The sequence below is a fragment of the Ovis aries genome, chromosome 1 (assembly GCF_016772045.2).
Source record: "Ovis aries strain OAR_USU_Benz2616 breed Rambouillet chromosome 1, ARS-UI_Ramb_v3.0, whole genome shotgun sequence".
In the NCBI taxonomy this organism is placed as follows: Eukaryota; Metazoa; Chordata; class Mammalia; order Artiodactyla; family Bovidae; genus Ovis; species Ovis aries.
The window spans coordinates 105,851,455-105,873,633 of record NC_056054.1 but is presented as its reverse complement, the minus strand read 5'-3'; the positions used below and the strand labels follow the sequence as shown (position 1 = coordinate 105,873,633).

Below are 22,179 nucleotides of genomic sequence, written 5' to 3'. Positions count from 1 at the left end.
CCATTTTCTTCTAGTTTCTGAGCTGGCTCTTTAGAAATTTGATGCCCTTTTGACTACTGAACCTTTTTATGACACGTGTTTTTTTCTCTCCCTCTGGCAGTATGTAAGATTTTTTCCTATTTCTTCAGTGTTTTGAAATTTCATGATAATAGGCCTTACTATGTGTCTAGTTTTACTAATTATGCCAGGTACCTGATAAACTTCACTTCAGAAAATCATAGGTTCTGGTTTTAAAACTCCTATACTCCTATCTACTGTGATACCAGGACTTTTACCTCAGGCTGCTCTTTCGTGAACTCTGCCATTAAACGTCAGTGTTACACAGTAATTTTGCAGTATGGGGTCTCACCCATATTCATCATTTTTGGTGTTCTGTCTCTTCATAATTTTCAGATCTGTGTCTCTGGTCCAGATTTCTCTTCAGAGCTCCAGATTAGTGAAGTCAACTGTTTCAAGGAGTTCTTAGCTCAGTTGCTTCACTGACTCCTCAGACTGAACTGTATATCCCCCTGCACCCTCCAGTTGTTGCCACTGCAACCACCACCACCAGCTAACTCCGCTCCCCACAGCTTACACTTTAGTGGAGCTGTTCTTCGTGGACGACATTACTGACTTGACATTTGTTCGATCTGTAAACCTGGGAGTTATCCTGGCTCCTTCTACTTGAGCGTTACCCTCTGTCTGTCACTAAGTCCTCGGCATTCTTACTCTGCTCCTGCTCTGTTGCCCATGGCCTTGGTTCAGCACCTGAACTAAGGTGCACCTATGTTAATGTAGTATTTTTCTAACAAGTGTCTCTGATTCAGGCTCCGCTGATTCCACCCTTCACACTGCTGCCACAGCCACCTTTACTCCTTTAGCTCAGAGTGGAGACTGCTTGGCATGTGCAGAAGGCCTCTCCTGTCTGCCTCTGACTTGTCTCCTGAAGTTTCTTCACAATTCTTTGACTGTAACCAGACTGATCTCTTTGTGTTCTTTAAACACATTTGTGATTTTGAAAATGAAGTATATTTTGTCCTCCCTTGCTTCATTTAGCAAACTCTTGTTTCTTTAAAATTTATTTGTAGTTGGACCTAGTCCAGAAAAATCTTAAATTTGTAAATTTGAGTTCTGTGTCATTTTTTGTGCACATCTGTAACCTTTCTTACATATAATGTTATTAGTGGTTTCTTTCTTTTTTAAAAAATTTTTGGCCTCATGGGTCTTTGTTGGTGTGTGCAGGCTTGATCAGTACTTGTGATGTGCAGGTTTAGTTGCCCTGAGGCATGTGAGATCTTAGTTCCCCAAGCAGGGATTGAACCCTAGTCCCCTGCACTGGAAGGCGGGTCCTTCATCACTGGGCCGCCTCATCATTGGTTTCTACTTGACTTTCTCTTCCACTGTCTGTAAGCTCCTTGAGAGCAGGGATTGCCTCCTTATCTGTATGCTCGGCTTGTAGCATAGTGCCTAGTGCTTATTGTCAGTGTAAACTCAGTTCCCCTCTTCATTCACTCTTAAAACTGAGCTGCTCAGTCTTTCTGTTCTTCTTTTCTTCCCTCCCAAAGTTACTTGCACCATTATTTGCTTAAAAGGAAGCTTCCATGTGGTGAGGATAAGGATTAATAAGGCACTCCCATTTGCAGGAGCAAATTTTAGATAAGATGACTCTGCTTCCTTTTTTCTGTAACCTAAACTTTTCCCTTCCTGGTGACCAGAATGGAGCTTATCAGAAAATAGTAAGTAATAATAAAATATTTATTAATTGGAGATTAGCTTAATTTGAAATGCAGAGCAGTCAGTATATGCTGTTTGTGTGTATATATATATGTATGTGTGTGTGTCTCAGACCACTGCCCACCACACTTCCCAAACTGATGAATGCAGTGTTTCTGGAAGGAATGTGACTCATGCTTTATTTCTTCACACTCAGTTTTATTAGAAGACCAAACAGCTGCCCATCTTAATGAAGTGCTGTGAAGAGATCCAGCCGCATCAGTGGAAGCCGCCTGTAGAGAGGGAAGAACACCAGCTTCTGTTCTGGTTAAAGGTACAGCGCTCCTCCTCAAAGTGTCAGGAGCAGAAGGTCACTACAAGCCTAGCAAGAACGTCAAGGATGACTTGCTTGACACCTCTGCTGCTTTAGTTATAGAACTAGGACTTAAGAAATCTTCCATCACCATTCCTCTCTTGTTTCTCCATCCCACTTCACCCTGGTGGTTCTCTAACCTTTTGAAAATAGTGGTTAACATGACAGTTTCTTAAAGGAAATTCAGAGGAGAGTTTCTAGAGTGAAAATATCAGGATGTAGTCTTTTTAGAAATATCTGTTATCCTGCCAAAAAATCCTTCTTAAAAAGATGACTTGAGACTGCCCTGGAATGGCACCTAGTATCTAGAAAGCCCAATTATTTTCCCCTAATTCTAGCATGGGGTATATCTGAGTGTTCTTATCCCCATTAGGCCAGTCTGCTGTCCATCCAGGAAGAAATGCGGCAGATAGCTGATGGTGCCAGAGAGGTTGGAAATGTGACCGGAACCACTGAGATCAACTCAGACCCAGGCCTAGGAAAAAGCAACTTGGAACTGGAGAGTGAAACTCGGTATCCACTGCTACTGCCTAAGGGTGTAGTCCTGAAGCTAAAGCCAATTTTCAGTTTTTGTAGGAATGTCTGGAGACAGAAGCTGTTGTCAGCCCTGAAACCCTTCCTTATCAGACCCAGCCCATTTCCAGCCTAGCTTCAGCTCTGGGAAGACACTAGCTAGGTCAGCTCACTCAGAAGCCCCTCCAAGCAAAATGGTGGTCCGGATTCCTCCCCTGATCCAGCCAGCCACAGTCTTACAGGCAGTGCCAGGTGGCCCTCCTCTGGGGGTCCCTGGGAGGGATAGTTTTGAGTCTCCAGCAGCACTGCCAGCTACAGCTGCTGAGGCCAGGACCAGCTTCCCTCTGCCTGAGCCGCAGACCTTGCTCTCCTCTGCCCCTGTGCCCAAGCTAATGCTGCCCTCACTTGCTCCTTCGAAGTTTCGAAAGCCATGTGTGAAACGGAGAGCCTCCAAGAGAAAGGGACCCAAGGCCTCTCTCTGTCTGAAGCCTGCCCCTCTCATCCGCCCTGCGCCTGTTTTCTTCACTGTTCCTGCCACCACGGTCAAGGTTGTGAGCCTCGGCGGTGGCTGCAGCATGGTGCAGCCTGTCAGTGCAGCTGTGGCCCAAAGTCCGCAGACCATCCCCATCACCACGCTGTTGGTCAACCCTACTCCCTTCCCCTGTTCGTTGAACCAGCCCCTTGTGGCCTCCTCCATCCCTCCCTTAATTGTCTCTGGCACCTCTGTGAATCTTTCTGTACCATCTACCCCTGAAGATAAAGCCCCAGTGAATGTAGACATAGGTTGTCCCTTGACTGAGGGGAAAAATGCCTTTCAAGGCTTCGAACCCAAATTAGAACCTCGGGAACCCTCTCCTCTCTGTGCTGCTGTCTTCCCCAAAGAGGAGCACAGCCCAGGGCCTCCAGCTACAGACAGAGTGTGCCAGGAACAGCTGTCGGAGAGCAGTGCCTATGGCTGGACTGTTATGAAAACAGAGGAAGGGAGGCAAGTCCAGGAACCATTGCCTCAGGGCTTCCAAGAATCTCTAAATACTTGCCCCTAGGATTTAGAGGAAATCCTTAAGATGAGCCTAAAGACCCTGGGGAGGACATCTATGGTAGATTCCTGGATCAGGATACCCATTATGAAATCGAAGACAAACACTGGGAAACTGGACACTGGCTTCCCAAGTGAGGAGTCAAGCGGGTCTAGAGAGGGGAAGGAACAGGCCTACCACAGGAGGAGGAGTCATCGAGCTGTTAGGTTGGTGCAAAACTAATTGCACTTTCGTATTGTTGAACTTTGCTGTTTGATATTGGAATACATTCTTAAATAAATGTGCGTATGTTATACATCATTTTAACCTGCATTTCTTGTTTTTATATTTTTTGCTAATGACATTACTTGCTGTGTACTTTATATTTGTTTTAGACTAGGAAATAATGTTAATCAAAAAGCAAGTTCTTATTGAGTTTGAAATGGGTGGTAAAGCAGCGGAGACAACTCACAACATCAACAATGCATTTGGCCCAGGAATTAATGAATGTACAGTGCAGTGGTGGTTCAAGAAGTTTTGCAAAGGAGATGAGAGCCTTGAAGGCGAGAAGCACAGTGGCCAGCCATCAGAAGCTGACAACGACCGGTGGCGAGCAATCACTGAAGCTAATCTTTGGTAACAGGAAGACTTACCAAAGAATTCAGCGTCAGTCATTCTATAATTATATGGCATTTGAAACAAATTGGAACAGTGAAAAGCTCAGTAAGTGGGTATCTCATGAACTGACCACAAATAAAAAAGGTTGTCATTTTGAAGTGTTGCATTCTCTTACTCTGTGCAACAACAATGAACCATTTCTCGATTGGACTGTGATGTGTAGTGAAAAGTGGATTTTATATGACAGCTGACGAGGACCAGCTCAGTGTTGGACAGAGAAGAAGCTCCAAAACACTTCCCCAGAGCTAAAATTGCACCCAAACGGTGTTTGGTGGTCTGTTGCCCATCTGATCCGCTACAGCTTTCTGAATCCCAACGAAACTGTTACATCTGAGAAGTATGCTCATCAAATCAACACAATGCACCAAAAACTGCAATGCCTGCAGTCACCATAGTTCAACAGGGCCCAATTCTCCACGACAATGCCTGACCGCACATCGAACAACCAACCCTTCAAAAGCTGAACAAATTGGGCTATAAAGTTTTGCCTCATACACATATTCACCTAACCTCTCGCCAACCAACAGCCACTTTTTTAAGCATCTCATTAACTTTTTGCAGGGAAAATGCTTTCATAACCAGCAGGAGGCACAAAATGCTTTCCAAGAGTTCTACTACTGAAGCATGAATTGTTATGCTACAGAATAAACAAATGTATTTGTCATTGGCAAAAATGTGTTGATTGTGATGGTTCATATTTTGATTAATAAAGGTGTGTTTGAGCCTATTTATAATCATTTAAAATTCACAGTCTGAAACCACAATTACTTTTTCACCAACCTAAAATCCTTTCAGCTTCTCATGAGCCTCCTGATGTAGGAAATTCAAGAGATGTAAGCAAAGGGTCCCCAAGGAATACTTCATCCTCCACTGACCCTGAAATGGTAGCCCGCCAAGGAAGGGGGGCTTCCTTCCCCAAGGAAGCCTGAAGACTTATCCAGCGTTGATGTTCAGTCAGTGGGACCAGCTGGGCCAGAAACTGCAAGAGAAGGATGGGCCAGAGGAAGAAGAGGACTTTGACGACCTTACCCAGGATCAGGAAGACGAAGTGTCATCAGCTTCTGAGGAATCTGTCCTCTGTCCCGGAACTCCAGGTGAGAGCTGGGCAATATTCTTCAATATTTTGTGGATTCAGTAATAGATTTAATTTATTGATAGGCTACCTGCTTGCTTTTTACAGTAGAGATAGTCCTAAAATCATTTTTGTCTTTTGTGAGAGGAGAGGGAAAGAGTTAAATGTTCCTTATTATATTTGACTTAAACTCATTTACATTAAATTGAATCACCTGAGCACAATGTAAATAACCACAAAATAGAAAAAGGATGATAAGCATGGACTCTGGCAAAGGACAGTTATCTTCAGGGAGATGTTTCAAAACACATCTGCTCAGGAATTCCCTGATGGTCCAGTGATTAGGGCTTGCCACTTTCCTTTCACTGCTGGAGCCTGGCTTCAGTCCCTGATCAGGGAACTTACATCTCTTAAGCTGCACAGCATGGCCAAGAAAATGAAAAGGAGAAAAAAAAAACAAACAAAAACCTCCAAAATCCCCGGAAAAAAACCCATTGGCTTCCAACCTCTGTCATCAATTAATTAACCTCAGTCCCTTCTGAAAAACTCTGTAAGTAGCCCATGGTGAGCCATTGTATCCCTCATGCATACTGTTTGGGGGTTTTTAAGGAAACAATGGAGAAACAGACTTGGTTCACATCTGAAAAGTACATGAGTTAGGAGGGTGAGTCTGAGGAATAGAACTCCCAGAAGAGAACTCAGCCTGAGAAAGGAGAAGCAGGAAGAAGCAGAAAGAATGGAAATCCTGCAGAAAGAGGATGAAAAAATAGACGAAGCCATTGGAGACCCTGCCGAGAAGCCATCTGTTACCTGTGCCTCCCCGAAGGCCTCTCCAGAAGTGAAGACCATCAAGGGTGAGTAGGACAGGCCTGAGTGGAGATAGGTCTCAGGTGGCCTCATTGACACAGGGACATGTGCAGAGTGACAGGCTTATAAAACAGGTGCCAGTTTCCAGAAGAAATCCTTTGGATCCCGCCTGCCAGTCACCCTACTCCCAAATAGATGTTTAACCTGCTGCCACTGCAGAGAAGAGATGCTCAGAAATTAAAAATTTGTCTCTCATCAGCTGCTAGATTTGTACTCTGTTCATGCAGGGTTTTATACTGGTTCTTAATTCATCAGTCATGTATGAGGCCAAGAGCAATGTTTATTTCAGAAAGTACTGCTTGTTCCTCACCAGGACATAGTTCTTTGAGAGCCAGCATCAGACCACACTTAGACTTCTGTGTTCAACATGCAGTAGCTAAGCATCTCATTATCCCAGTTAATGCAGTCATGCCGTCAACACTCCACAGAGCTGACTTGGCGGGGACAGACATTACCTGTCATAGCATTTTTCCAGCAGCTTTTCTCCCAAGTTCCTATGTAATTTTGAATAGGATTTGAATGGAGTTGGGGTGCCTGTGGTGGGTTGGGGAGAGCAGAGGCTGCAGGTACAGAAAAACAGTTGTATGCTAAGGAGAGAGCATCAGAGCTGCTGGAAAGGGCTGGAGTAATCATCGAGCTCTCAGCAAGCAGGGCAGTTGGGCCCGGGCCAACAAGGACACCTCCAGGCTGCTGTTGCTGTATGATGAAGGCATCCTCAAGTGAGATCCTCTCCAGGAACGGAAGGATTTGGCCTTTGCTCAGGTGTATCTGACCAGGGCAGGCAAATGCTGCTTTCTGTTCCTGCCAACCCCTCTGAACAAGACTGCTTTTCCTTCAGGGGAGATGTTTTTAAAATGAAGTCTGCCTTTTAGACTGCACAACAGCCTTCTATGCTTCTGCCTTTGTTTTCCTAGAAATATCAAGAGCTGTGTGAGTGAACCACAAGGACGCCAAGTTTAGTCATCAACAGATTTATTGTTACTGCCCAGGGATACCACCCCTCTGTTGCCACAAAACTGAGGAAAGGTGATAGCCACCATCATCAGTGTGAGGGTAGGCTAATAAAGACTTTAACTGAGCCCTTGGCTTGAGAAAATAGACATTTGGTACATTGACCAGAAAGTGGACCTCAGTGATCTTCAGAGTCATGAACCAACCTGTTTGTGGCAGCGGTCCCTATCTCATTCTTTTCGTAACCACCTGGTTCCTTTATACTCCCAGCAAAGTGGAGTCCTAGCAGTGATAGTCATGGTTTTTCTTGTCTCCTGATATTTTACTGACATTCCTAATTTACGTATTATTTACCCTCAGATGATACCATGCTGAAATATATATACCAAGCACTCCTTATCTATTTCAACATGGAGGTGAAACCAGGAAGGGGAGGCCCAGGCTGTGAGCTAGAGAAAAGTTCACCTGATTTTGTGGGTAGCACTGTGGTCCCTGGAAAATATAAATTTTCCCTTTCCTCACTGTCAGAAAAAGAGCTCTGCCTTGCTCATGGCCCTGTGGCTTCCATTAATCATCAGATCTTAGGACCTGTCAGAGGAGTAGCCTCTGACGGATAATCTGGAGCTCTTTAACAGTAACTCCTCCTTCCTCGGTCCCATTGTTTCTTGTCAGGGCCCAAAGAAGGGATTGGATGATTGAAAATCCTCTCATACAGGTCCGAGAAGCCCTGCAGCATATCCCTGGCAAGTATGAAGACTTCTTCAGGTCATCCATGAGTTTGAGTCAAGCACTCAGGCAGACAGCTGTGGATCTCTACAAGAGCCTGCAAATTCTGCTCCAGGACTGGCCTCAGCTGTTGAAGGACTTTGCTGCTTTCTTGTTGCCTGAGCAAGCACTGGCCTGTGGATTAGTAAGTAGAGACGGGGGGCAAAGACCACACACTAGGATCCCTGGGTCAGAGCAAGACTAGGCTTGGGTAGTGTTGATTAGGCCTGTTCCAGACTCCTGGCTGTTTCCATAGATAGCTTTCCCCTAGACCAGGGTCACGAGAGCCACCTCCTTTGCAAAAGATGGTCTCCCCAACTCCTGTTCTCTCCATGTAGAGCGAAGGGTTTGACCATTGTTGCCAGTGGAGCCCTTAGGTACATCATAGCCCTTTGCTCCTCACTGATGCAAAATAGGCTTTCGTTCAACAAATGTTTATTGAGTACCTGCTGTTTCAGGCAGAGTTCTAGGTATTGGAATGTAGTAATTATAAAAGACTAAAATCCTTGCCTTCCTGGAGCTTATATTCTCATGGGGAAAGTCAAGTAATAAGTAGTATATTGTATATTGAAAAATATATATATTATAAAAATGATAAAATATATAAACAGTAAAAATATATCATGCTTTATAGTAATTATGTTGCAGTTTTATACACAGTGGTCTGGGAAGGCCACTATGGTTAGGTAACATTTGAAATGTTTGAGAATAAGTGTTTGAACTTGAAGCATATCCCAGTAGTTCTGATTTTCTTGTCATGATGGGTAAACACAGGAATAAAGGATATGATATTAAACTGATAGTCTTTAAATAGTTAAATGGTGATCAGATGATTATACATAATTTTCTGTATTATGAGCATCAAATGAGTATATATGTGAGAATTCTCTATAGACTGTGAAATGTGTCTGATTACACAGTTCTGGAAACAGTAAGCAACTTGAGATATGTAACTCTGGAATCTTTTATTTCCATCTTAGTTTTCTTGTGTTCACAGACCCCAGAAACCCAAGGTGGATAGATGCTAGGGTCTTAAGAAAGATCTCACAAGGAATTCTCCGGTGGTCCAGTTGTTAGGACTTGACACTTTCACTTCTGGGTCCCAGGTTTGATTCCTGCTTGGGGAACTAAGATAACACAAGCTGCATGGTGAGGCCAGAAAGTAAAGATTTCACCTTTGTAAACCAGAGCCTATAACCGGGAAAGGTTAATTTTGGCTTCATGCTTGATCTATGACTTTAACCCTTGTTTTTGCTACTTTTGTTGTTATAAGCATATATAATGGTCTGCCTCAGAGAACCGTGTCCCATCTGCCTGACTCTTAAATTAAAATGCCCTTTGTTTAGCTCACAGAGATATAATCTGATCCTGCCCACCTGTGAATGACTGTAAGAAAAAAGGAGCTAATGCATCGCCCTGCCTGAGGCTTACCATTCTAGGAGATACTGGCAAGAATTAAATGGTCTTCTTGCTTTGTTTCTTCATCTCACTCATGTCTGATTCATGGAAGAACCTGGCAGCATACCCTGACAAGGTGCTTGTTTTGAGATTATTAGTCTGCCATCTTCTTGGTCAGCTGACTTTCCAAATAAAGTCGTAGCCTTTGCCTGAACACCCCGTCCCTTGGATTTATTGGCCTCTCATGTGGTGAGGCGAGAGATCTTGGACTAACAAATTTAGCAAGCCAGTCCAGGAGCCTTGCTGATATCGTGGCTAAGCCAGCCCCTATCAAGGAGTATTGAGATAAGGCCCAAAGTAGCTGCCAGAACCATTTGTCTTGAGGATCTCTATTTTGAGGTTCCCTGAAATGGTGCCAACTGCCCCCAGTGCTTGGCAGTTGAGGCAAAGAACCGAAAAATGCATTTTTAGGCTAAATCTACCCAACTTGGTACCTGGTTCGTTTGTGGTTTTGTGTGCCCTTTTTGTGTTATGAATTGATGAGCTCAGTTTTGTAGGATAGATTGCTTTGGTTTGCACACCAGGTACATATTCCCCCCTCAGTTTGTGCTTTTTCCTCTTTGAGACAAGCCAGTTTGATTGGAGTACCCTGTTGAGGTGGGAGGTAGTAGACTACTTGAGTTCATTGGGAACTAGTTCTTCTGGGGGTAAGCCTACCCTAATTAGAACTAGTTCATTTTTGTAGGGGCTCCCCAGGTGACGCTAGTGTAAAGAATCTGCCTGCCAATGCAGGAGATTTAAGAGAAACCGGTTCAGTCCCTGGATTGGGAAGGTCCCCTGGTGAAGGAAACGACAACCCACTCCAGTATTCTTGCCTGGAGAATCCCATGGACAGAGGATCCTGGTGGACTATCAGTCCATAGAGTTGCAAAGAGTCAGACATTGAAATGACTTAGCACACATTTATGTAGGGTAAATTTATTTATCAGAATTGAGAACCAATTCATCTGTCCATCAATGCAGTTTGTGCTGTTTGTGTTGAAATTTGCCTGTCTTTTGTGTTTTAGTGTTATCAATTTTAAAGAATGGGAAATATTTCATCTCTCTTGAAGGAAAGCTCTTTGGGGTGCATATATTACAATCAAACAGTTAGAAGTGTCTTGCAAAGGAGAGGAACACTCTGATAATGAACAACTCTGAGGATTCCCTTGGACTTGAGATGTCCAATTCTAATTTCCCCTACAGGAGTCCCAGGTAAATTTGTCAGTGGGGAGCGTCAGCTCCAGTTTGGGGAGCTTCCCCTGTGAAGGAAAATTGAACTTTTGGAGGAAGATCACAGGTCCAATGGGTCTGGGAAGAAGTCACATTATTGTGACTTTCTGACTGGCTAGGTTTTGGTTTTTTTCTGGTTACTTTGGTCATGCACAGACATCTGGTACTAACTGTTTTCTCTAAGGCTTCTTTTAAAATTTCTTGCTTCTTTCTCTTTGAACCCTCTGGGAACAGGTCAGTAGCTATGGAAGCAATTGAGGAACTCTGGCCTGGGTTACTCTTCTGTGTATTCCAATGGTCCACCACCCAGTGTGCCCTAGTAGCTGCCACCCAGGAGATGAGGGCTCTCCTTTCCTCTTCCTCCCTTGAGCTGAGGACCAACCAATTAATATCATGTGATTACGGGTCAGACACTTAAAAGCCATCAGGGAGTCTGCCGCTTGAAGACTCCATGACAGGATTAGTGGGATGTGGATCGGACCAGACAATTAATGTCCCGCTGCCAGCAGGACAGCTTCCAAGCAACTCAGGAACATATTGGTTCAAGCAAAACACTGACCCCATTTTCCCCTGGCTGCCACTTTTCTGGCAAGATTACAAGGCAGATTCCTCAGCATGTCTTCCCTGTTGCCTTTGTCTTTTTCCCCTTCAGTCTAGATAGATTTTCAGGAGCATGGGTGTAAACCTCTGGGCCTTCCTGAGAGGGCTTGTACCCTAGGCTAGAGGAGGAGGAGTGAAGCTTTCTAGAATGAGTGAATGGGTATGTCAGTCCTTTGGTTTCTTTGGGGTGGCCACTCAATTCTTTCAGGAAAGGAGAGGAAAACAAAGTTTTTTCCTCGGAAGAACTTGCCTATATCTTTGAGATGCAAATTTTAAAACGGGAAATAAAAATCAGCTTATCCAAGGCAAACGAATCTTAAATGCTTTTTCTACAAATATTTAGCTGTCTAGTCAAGTGAGCTTGAATTGTCCCATCTATAAGAAACCCAACTTTAATCCAACCTCTTTGTAAACTGATGGGTTTTACATTGCTGTACCTGACTCAGGATTGAAATCTTCAAATTAGAACTGAGGCCTCATGTGTCTGTATGTGTCTTTGTCTTTGGATAACATTGCCATGGTTGATACGTAAAAGAGCTCTATGTAATTGGCTTAAACAAAAGTTAACACTTACAAACCAAACAATTCTAAATACAAGAGAAATTAAGCTAAATAAATTTTAGTTTCATGTGAATTTGGAAATATTCAATATTAAATTAGTACCTAGTATTAATGTTTAAGTCAGTTGATCTGATAGGCATGTCTTGAGTTATCAACATTAAATGTAATACTTTCAGTATGCCTAGATTTAATATAAGCTAAATAAGCAAATTTGTCAGCAAGGAAAGGAACTCAATATAAAGAAACTTTTGAAAAAAAAAAAACATAAATGAGATAAGAGTTTTTGAGTGAATCTTTAGAAATATGTTTTAGATCTCTGCAGATATTCTACAACTTAAAAGTTAAAATTGTACTAAAATAAAGTGGTGAAAGGTTTATGAAAAGTGGACCCCACGGGGGGACTTCACTGGTAGTCTAGTGGATAAGGCTCTGTGCTCTTCATGCAGGGGGCCCAGGTTTGTTCCGTAGTCAGGGAACTAGGTCCCACTAAGACCTAGCGCAGCCTAAATAAATAAATATTTTTTTAAAATGGACCCCCCAGATGGTTTTATACACTGTCGGTCAGGATTGACTAAGTTTAAAACAAGTTTAATGGAGTAAATGGCTGAAGTGACTTAGCGCACACAGTGGAGTAAATGAACTTATAAAGTAAGCTGGTGCAAAACGGAAACCTGACTATTCTGTTCAGACAGGTTTCTGAAGATGCTAAACTGACTTTCTAACAGATTTTCAGTTTATATAGCTTTTAAGTAATCCATATTTGCTGTTGAAATCTTTTATTGTCACTCTGGCTGAGTTTCACAGTGACCTATGGTCCTATTTGTATTTTAAAATGTCTTTTTCTGCTGTTCCTTTGGCAGGGCTTCCCAAGTCAAATTATAACAAAGTTGCTAATTCTGGGGTGCTTCAAAGGGCCCGTTAGGTGCCCAAGGGGAGATATTTAAACTAATTAGTTTCTCTTGGTCTATTAAACTATAAGGGATGTGTTTTCAAATGGGTAATAAACTTTTAAGTTATATTGTAAATGGTACAGATATTCTAGAGATTGTAGGGAGTTCCTGGGAATCTGATATATCCTGGTAGATTGTCAGTCACAATTGTAGTTATTTTCTGAAAGTGTTGTGTCACAGCAGTGGTTGGACTGCTTTGTTAATTGCACTGTAATCACATTTAAGCTATGCCTTTTTCAAGGTTTCTTTGTGGACAGTTATGCTTTCACTCTAATGCTTTTGCAAAAATGTCTCCTCTTCAAGATTTGTCAAAAGAACTTTAGATAAATACAAGTTTCAGATTGTCAGACCATAATGCGGCACTGAATGACGAAATCGATGAATTCTAATGGGAAACCTGATGACTTTACAAAGTTGTTAACAAAAAGCTTAGTTTCCTAGGACTGAATAAACTGCTAAGTATGGTGGTAATTTTTATGGTTTCTATCTAAAAGGATTATTGGTTTAAATATGTGTTCTCCAGGTATAAGAAAAGCTTTCTCCTTAAACTAATTATGACTTACAGTAACTTGGTAAATCGTACCTTTTATGAGAGAAATTAAAATACTTACCTTTTCTGTCTGGTTGATGCTGCCAGATATGCTTGTCTCAGAGATTAAGCCAGGTATGTGTAGGTACACACTGCCAGTAGTGAAACAGCTAATAGCTCATTGAATCAGCTATGACTGCTTTGGTCTTTCAGTGATTGTAACTGGATTAGAGCTATACTAATCACTGTTTAAATTTGTTCTTTGTTTTCCAATCATGCTTTGTCTCTTCCGGCTGCACTGTGTCACTGTCAGTGTTACCAGCTGCACTGTTTATATCCGTCTAATTTATAAGAATGTTATCTCTTGTAGTAACCAATGTGTAAATCAGGCCTCCAACAAAACTTCTATGGCTAAACACTTTTTGAGGGATAATTATAATAGTGTGATTCTAGGCATGGGAAGAAGCAACAAGAGAAAATGTTTCCTGGATAATATTAATAGTTAGACAGGATCCAGAGAATTTTAATTATTGAGGGGGCCTGGTCCAAAATTTAACATCCAGAATGACATGCCAAGTATTTTTGCCTGATCTATCTAGGATGTGCCTCCCAGCACCGTGGGACAAAATTTGCTTACGAAGTGCCTCCCGAATATTGATCCAGGTCCTGACCAAGAGGGAAGGATCTGAGAAATGGAATATTTCCCGCAATCAATGATTGCAATCCTTCAGCGAGAGCCAGTGAGCCCCAAGGAAAGGAAATGAGACTGCAGTCACTCCCTATGGTGAATTCTGAGGAAACAGTGAGACTAGGATTACAGGCCCCAGAGAGCTGAAATGCATATATATATATATATATATGTGTGTGTAAATGATTTAATGTGCCCTGACTCTTGGCATCTTCCCATGGCTGGAAAAGCACTAAATTTGTTAACCTGAGATGCTGCCTATTGGGTTTAAGTTTAGTATTTCTAAGTCTACAGGTGTAAAGTGGACACTTTTCCAAGAGGAACAAAGACAGACAAATCTCAACATTTGGAGCCCTGGCACTGATGGCAGACACTCCCAGAGAGATCCATCTGATAAAAAGAATAGTTGTCATCCCCTTTCCCACAAGATGGTGGGATGGACATTGACAGTGGGGAATTGTAACCAGGAAGGGTTACTTTTGACTCCATGCTGGATCTATTTCTTTGACTGTAACCCTTTTTTTTTTTGCTGGTTTTGTTATTATAAACATATGTAGTGGCCTGCCTCAGAGAACCCTGCCCCTTCTGCCTGACCCTTAAACTAAAGTGAAAGTGAAAGTGAAGTCACTCAGTCGTGCCCGACTCTTTGTGACCCCATGGATAGTAGCCTGCACCAAGCTCCTCTGTCCATGGGATTTTCAAGGCAAGAATACTAGAGTGGGTTGCCATTTCCTTCTTCAGGGAATCTTCCCAACCCCGGGATCGCACCCAGGTCTCTCACGTTGTAGACAGAAGCTTTCCCTGCGCCACCAGGGAAGTCTCTTTGTTTAGCTCACAAAGAGATAATCTAACTCTGCCTGAGGCTTGCCATTCTAGGAGATACTTATAAGAATTAAATGGTCTTTTTACTTTGTTTCCTTATCTCCCCCATCTCTGATTCCTAACCCGGCATGCATGCCGGCCGAGATGGCTATTTTGAGACGTTAGTGTGCCGTCTTGGTCAGGCATATCCCTTACCTGAACACCTCGTCTCTTGGGTTTATTGGCCTCTTGTGCCGCACAGAGCAAGCTGACTCGATAGACTCGGTAACAAGCCTTGTCATCTCCCATATGTCCCCAGGACATTTTTCTTGGTTTTTATGCTTAGAACCCTCAAGTCCTGGTCGAGCTGTATAGATGACTCCTCTTTTGCCCTCTTTCCACCCTGGTTGTTTGAAGAGCAGCAGGCTTTTGAGAAGAGTTACAAGTTTCATCAGCAGCTGGAAATTTGCTTTGCAGAGAACCCCTCATACTACCAAAAGATCATCAAGCAGGCCCTCCAGAACTGTGCAGACTGCTGGCCCCAGGAGACCACTGAGGTGTTCTGTCTTGTCCTGCTTCCCTCCCAGGGGCCCCGTCTCACCTCTAGACTGGGCAATCGCCATCCATGACCCCCTGTACCCTCCAGTTCCTTCCTCCTCCTGGGGGCCCGCTCCATCCTCTAGGGTTCCCTTCCTTCTGGGCCCCCCTCAGCGCTCCAGGCCAACCCACCTGCCTTCTGGGGACACGGTTCTGCCCTCCAGGGTCCCCTCTGTCCTCCAAGGTCATCTCCAAGGGCGCTCTCTGCCCATGAATGTCCTGCAGGACTAGGCGGGAGGGGAGACTGTGCAGGGTCCGCGGGGGAAGGGTCCCTCTGGGTGTGGAGGGGAGTAGAATCCATGCGGTGTCCCCACCTGTGGCCCCGGAATGCTGGGGACCCCGTGCCCTATCCTCTGCACCCTAAAGCCAGAGGCACTGCAGAGGCCCTCTTGGCTGGAGGGAGCCTGGGCTGCCCCTCACCCTCACCCAGCCTTTTCTGGAGGCTTGGGCCTGAATTAGAACCCTACCCCCAGCTAAATCCCACCTTCACTTAAATACTGCCACAGTCTAGCCCTTCCACACCTAAGTCCAATCCTTCAAAACCAAGGTTTTTTTCTACCTTTTTGTTTTTACTGTTTCCCAGTGGAGTTTGATTTTATTCTCTAGTGTAAATATGTATTCTTATTTTTTCTACTATTTCTGTTAGTTTTCTAAACTTACTCTATTATTTTTTTAACATTTGTTATTCTGCTCACTCTTATTTTTTTCTCATTTTTTATGTGTGTGTATATGTATATATTTTTCTTCTCTTTGTTATTGGAGTCCAGTTTTACCCTTCAGTGGTTATCTTATTCTTTGTTATTGTTCTGCCTCCTGCCCCTCTTTTTTTTTTCTCTTTCTTTTTTCCCCTCTACACTCCAGTTTGTAGGATCCTGGTTCACAGGGCTAGATATCAGGCCTTAGTCCCTGAGGTAGGAGTACTGAGTCCAAATTGTTGGAATAATAGAAGATGTCAGGCCCCAAGAATATTAATCAGAGTGAGACATCACATAGGTCCTCATATCAACACCAAGACATGGCTCTACCCAACTGCCTGCAAACTCCATGCTGGAAACCTCAGGTGAAACAATAATAAGACAGGAACAAGTCCCACCCATTAAAAAAAAAAAAGAAACATGGAAAGACCAAAAAAATATGTTACAGATGAAGGAGCAAGGTAAATAAACTACAAGATCAAATAAATGAAGAGGAACTAGGCAGTCCATCTGAAAAAGAATTTAGAGTAATGATAGTAAAAAAAATTTCAAAATATTGAAAATAGAATTGATAAAATGCAAGAAATGTTTAACACATTTAACAAAGACCTAGAAGAAATAAAGAAATAAAAACCAGGGACAACACAATCACTAAAAATTAAACATGCGCTAGAAGGAATCGATGGAGAAGGCAATGGCAACCCACTCCAGTGTTCTTGCCTGGAGAATCCCAGGGACAGGGGAGCCTGGTGGGCTGCCGTCTATGGGGTTGCATAGAGTTGGACACGACTGAGGCAACTTAGCAGCAGCAGCAGCAGAAGGAATCAATAGAACTACTGAGGCAGAAGAACGAACAAGTGAGCTGAAAGACAGAATGATAGAAATAACTGCCAAAGAGCAGAAAAAAGAATGAAAACATTTGAAGATGGTCTCAGAGATCTCCGTGACAATATTAAACACAAACATTTGAATTACAGGGATCCCAGAAGAAGAAGCATCTTCCCTGGTGGTTCAGATGGTAAAGAATCCGCCTGCAATGTGGAAGACCTGGGTTCGATTCCTGGGTTGGGAAGATCCCCTGGAGGCGGGTATGGCAATCCACTCGAGTATTCTAGCCTGGGGAAACCCCATGGACAGAGAAGTCTGGCAGGATATAGTCCATGGGGTCACAAAGAGTTGGACACAACTGAGTGACTAAGCAAGCACAGAAGAAGAGAAAAAGAAACGTATGAGAAAATATTTCAGAAGATTATAGTCAAAAATTCCCTAACATGGAAAAGGAAATAGCCACCGAAGTTCAGGAAGCCCAGAGAGTCACATATAGGATAAGCCAAAAGAAAAATACACAAAGACACATATTAATTAAACTAACAAAGAGTAAACACAAAGAAAAAAATGCGAAAAGCAAAAATTAACATGCAAAAGAATCCACATAAATCCAACAGCTGATTTTTCAAGAGAAACCCTGTAGGCCAGAAAGGAGTGGCACGATATTTTTAAAGTCATGAAAGAAAAAAAACCTACAACCCAGATTACTCTATCCAGTAAGGATCTCATTCAGATTTAATGGTGAAATTAAAAGCCTTATAGACAAACAGAATTTAAGAGAATTGAGCACCACCCAAGCAGCCTTACAACAGATGCTAAGGGAACTTCTCCAACAGGAAACACAAGAAAGAGACTCACAAAAACAAACTCTAAACAAGAAAATGGCAATAGGAACATACATATCAATAATTACCTTAAATGTAAATGGCCCTCAGCACTGTGGACTTGGTTTGCTCATACTGATTTGTGTTTCACGTAAAGCAGCCTGGTAAGTGTTATAGGTCACCCCTCTACGTGGGAACCCATTTACCTCCACTGTTACATAAGGCCATGAGCTGTGTCTGGTTTCAGGAGGATATTCCACAGAAAGTCAGACATCAAGGGAACATTTCATGCAAGGATGGGCAAGATAAAGGACAGAAATGGTAAGGATATAACAGAAGCAGAAGAGATTAAGAAGGGGTGGCAGGAATACATAGAAGAACTATATTAAAAAGGTCTTAATGCCCTGGATCACCACAATGATGTGGTCACTCACCTAGAGCAAGACATCCCAGAGTGTGAAATCAAGTGGTCCTTAGGAAGCATTACTGCAAACAAAGCTAGTAGAGGTGATGGAATTCCAGCTGAGCTATTTAAAATCCTAAAAAGATGATGCTGTTAAAGTGTTGCACTCAAAATATCAGTAAATTTGGAAAACTCAGCAGTGGCCACTGGACTGGAAAAGGTCAGTTTTCATTCCAGTCCCAAAGAACAATAAACAATGTTCAACAAGGCCAAAGAATGTTCAAACTATCATACAGTTGCACTCATTTCACATACTAGCAGGTAATGCTTAAAATCCTTCAAGCTAGGCTTCAGCAGTACATGAACTGAGAACTTCCAGAGTACAAGCTGGGTTTAGATAAGGCAGAGGAATCAAATTGCCAACATTTGTTGGATCATAGAGAAAGCAAGAAAATTCCAGAAAAACATCTACTTCTGCTTCATTTACTATGCTAAAGCCTTTGTGTGGATCACAACAAACTGGAAAATTCTTAAATAGATCGGGAATACCAGACCACCTTACCTGTCTCCTGAGAAACCTGTATGCAGGTCAAGAAGCAACAGTTAGAATCAGACATAGAACAACAGACTGGTTTGACAAGGCTGTATATTATCACCCTGTTTATTTAACTTATACACAGAGTACATTGTGTGAAATGCCAGGCTGGATGAGTCATAAGCTGCAATCAAGATTGCTGGGAGAAATATCAACAACCTCAGAGATGCAGATGACACCCCTCTCACAGCAGAAAGTGAAGAGGAACTAGGAAGGCTCTTTATTTTTGGCTGCACTGGGTCTTCATTGCTGTGTGCAGACTTTCTCCAGTTGCGACGAGCAGGTGCAACTCTCTAGCTGCTGTGTGCGGGCTTATTGCAGTGGCTTCTCTTGTAGAGCAGAGGCTCTAGGGCAGCATGCTCAGTAACTGTGACCCATGGGCTTCGGTGCCCCTTGGCATGTGGACTCTTTCCACACCAGGGATTCAACTCATGTCCCCTGCATTGGCAGGCAGATTCTCAACCACTGTACCACTAGGGAAGTCCTAAAAAGGCTCTTGATGAAGGTGAAAGAGGGGAATGAAAAAGCTAGCTTAAAGCTCAACATTCAGAAAACTAATATCATGGCATCCAGTCTGATTATTTCATGGCAAATAGATGGGGAAAAAGTGGAAACAGTGACAGAGTTTCTTTTCTTGGGCTCCAAAATCACTGCGGACGTTGACTGCAGCCATGAAATTAAAGCTGCTTGCTCCTTGGAAGGAAAGTTAATGACAAACCTGGACAGTACATTAAAAAGCAGAGACATTACTTTGCTGACAAAGGTCTGTCTAGTCAAAGCTATAGTGTTTCTAGTAATCATGTACAGATGTGAGAGACCATATATAAGACTGAGCACTGAAGAACTGCTGTTTTCAAGTTGTGGTGCTGGAGAAAACTCCTGAGGGTCCCTTGGACTGCAAGATAAAACCAGTCAATCCTGAAGGAAATCAACCCTGAATATTCATTGGAAGGACCGATTATGAAGCTGAAGCTCCAATATTTTGGCCACCTAATGTGAAGAGCCCGCTCATTGGAAAAGACCCTGATGCTGGGAAAGTTGGAAGGCAGAAGAAGAGGGAGGCAGAGGATGAGATGGTTAGATGCTGTCACTGGCTTAATGTACATGAATTTGAACAGATAGGACAGGGAAGTTAGGCATGCTGCAGTCCATGGGATCAAAAAGAGTAGGACATGACTTAGTGACAGAACAAGAAGAACAAGAAACCATAATGAAAAATGATATATATATATTTCATATAATTTGCTGTACATCAGAAACTAACAAAACACTAAGTCAACTATACCTCAATAAAAGTTTTTTAAAAATCCCAGCTTCCACAGATTGAAAACAGAGGGTTAGGTCAATATGATTACATATAACAGGGATAAATGTAAAATTCTATTTGGCCTTCAAAACCTATTGATGGGCAATAGGAGACTTCACTTGATGAGTCTGGGTAAAAATAACTTAGTCGTTTAGGTGAAAACAAGCTTGGCGTGCACCTAGGCTAATGCTGACTTATACTGCCAGTGCAATGTCCAAATCACAGAAAGGGTAATAAAGTTTCATCTCCACTGGTCATGACACATATGAAGTTCTCTATTTCTGATAAAAACAAAAATTGCTGTTTTTTGAATTCTTCTGCCAGGCATGTTTTAGAGGATTCTCTAAGAAAAAAGAAAAGCCATTTCCTAGTTGGATTGTGACCCCACCCTAAACACTGGAGTCTGGATGCTCAAACCTTCTGGATTGTCTGAGACATAGAATCTCTTAAGGGAAATCAAGGAACCCTAGGCTGACAGCAACTCTCACCTGCTTCTCCCATCCAAACAGGGATAGGACTGAGGCAGAAGCAGGGCAATTCATTCTTCTTTGGGGGGGGGGGGGCGGTGGAGGCAGGAAAACAGCACAGGAAGTTTGCTATCTCAGCACATTTTGCAGGAATCCCCCGGAGGAAAAACTTGCATCTCGAGCTTTTCTTTCCCATCTGCTTCCCTATTTTCCACCCCACTCTCTGCTCCAGGGAGTGTAACTGATCTTGGAGCCTGTAGGGTTGGGTCTGAGACCAGCCCCTCCGAGATGACGTAATGCTTTCTCTGGTACACAAAGCGGCCTCCCCCCGGCTCGGCCTTTTGCGCCCCTCCCCCTCTGGCCCGGATCGGGCCCCCGCCAGCACCAGCGCGGGTGAGTCCCCCTTTTCGAAAAGCCGGCCCAGGGAAACAGGGAACAAAGGCCTGAGAAGAAGAGCCTAGGCGCTGCCAGGAGGCCCAGAAATAGACATCACGTCATCCCCCAGCCCAGCAGCGCCAGGCGCCATTTGGTAGCATCGGACGGACCCCACCATTACGATGCAGAATAGACATGGCAGGGCTCACGTTTCCTCCCGGCCCCAGCATCCAGCTGACCGGCTTCAGGAGTGGCTTCCCTTTTGCTCTCCACCCCCGCACCCCTCTTTCCCCAGAGGCCGCCGCCTCCCCTGGCTGCCTGCCACACAGCCCACGGTCTCCAAGCTGCCATCTTGATGCCCCATCCCCCTTGCCACCTCCCTCCCCCGCAGCCCTGAGGAGTGGGAGGGGGAGGAAGGGGCACCGCCCTGCGTGCCCCAAGGGGGAGGGCTCGGCCTACCTCACCTCTCCTCCCCTCGAAGGAGGGATTCACGTCCTTCGCAGGCTCTCGGTTCTCACCTCCAGCGGTACTGACAGTGCACCATACAAGGTTTTCGCATCCTGGACGTCCCCACCCTAGGTGTGACTCTGGCCTTCTCAGCCGCTGCAGCCCATAGCTCAGGTTCGGGCGCTGTCCACTGCCCGCGACACCACCACCGCAGGCCCGATTCTACCCACCACCACAGGCCAGGCCTTGATCTGGGCTTCACGCTCTGCCTAGCCGCTGAGCTCCCTTGCCTTGGCAACGGTTTCACCTACCCCAGGCTTAGTTTGCTTAGATTCTACTTACCAAAGCTAGGTCAGATGTTGGTAATCTCAGCCATGTAATCAGAGGCTATTGCTATAAATGCTTTTGCAATGGTCAGACAAGTCTGGGGCCTCCAGTGGGTACCGAGGCCGCCGCTGCAGAGCATTAGGTTAGGGAGGGGGAAGGTATCTGGCGGATGCCTCCTGCGACGGTCTGGTCCCTGGCTGACAGCTGCGGTCGCCTCTTAGGATGTTCCAGAGTTGCGCTGAGCTAAGGATGCAGCTGCAGCCAGACTGGTCCTGATGCGAGGACGACCAGGCATCCTCCTGGTCCTTCATCTTTCTCATGAAGGAGGTAGGCCCCTCCTTCCTCCGATCGGCCTTTGGCTAAAGACTCCGCCTCTGTCCGAAAAGTTCCGGAAGGCAAGCTCCGCCCCTTTCCGGAAGATCCCTGGGCGGGGGACCCCCTCCAACGCCAAGATTTCCAGAGAATGAGACCCCACTTATTTAGGGCTTTGTGGGTCTATAAGGTGAAATCCTCAAGGCCTGATGAAGGAGAAGTGTATGTACTTAATCATATGAGATCCTCTAGATCTTGTAATTCGGATTCCCCAGAC

At 44.1% G+C, this 22,179-nt stretch overlaps 2 protein-coding genes across 8 annotated transcripts in view; both read left to right on the top strand.

Moving 5' to 3' along the window:
• The window catches only part of YY1AP1 (YY1 associated protein 1), a 30,769-nt gene extending 26,854 nt beyond the window's left edge, over positions 1 to 3,915 (top strand). The window contains 4 exon segments of the mRNA XM_015092296.3: positions 1,910 to 2,026; positions 2,439 to 2,701; positions 2,703 to 3,640; positions 3,643 to 3,915. Of these exon segments, the coding sequence (XP_014947782.3) occupies positions 1,910 to 2,026; positions 2,439 to 2,701; positions 2,703 to 3,640; positions 3,643 to 3,752 (1,428 nt within the window). The 3' untranslated portion in view covers positions 3,753 to 3,915.
• Positions 3,916 to 6,351: 2,436 nt separating this feature from the next.
• Positions 6,352 to 22,179, top strand: part of GON4L (gon-4 like) — a 105,504-nt gene continuing 89,676 nt past the window's right edge. For 3 of the 7 annotated variants that reach the window (XM_060414927.1, XM_060414919.1, XM_060414928.1), the window contains exon 1: positions 6,352 to 20,834. In XM_060414927.1, coding sequence (XP_060270910.1) covers positions 20,738 to 20,834 — 97 coding nt within the window. In that variant the 5' untranslated portion in view covers positions 6,352 to 20,737. Of the gene's footprint in view, positions 21,918 to 22,179 lie in introns of all 7 variants that reach the window. The other 4 variants (XM_060414924.1, XM_060414921.1, XM_060414926.1 and 1 more) reach the window with 2 other exon arrangements.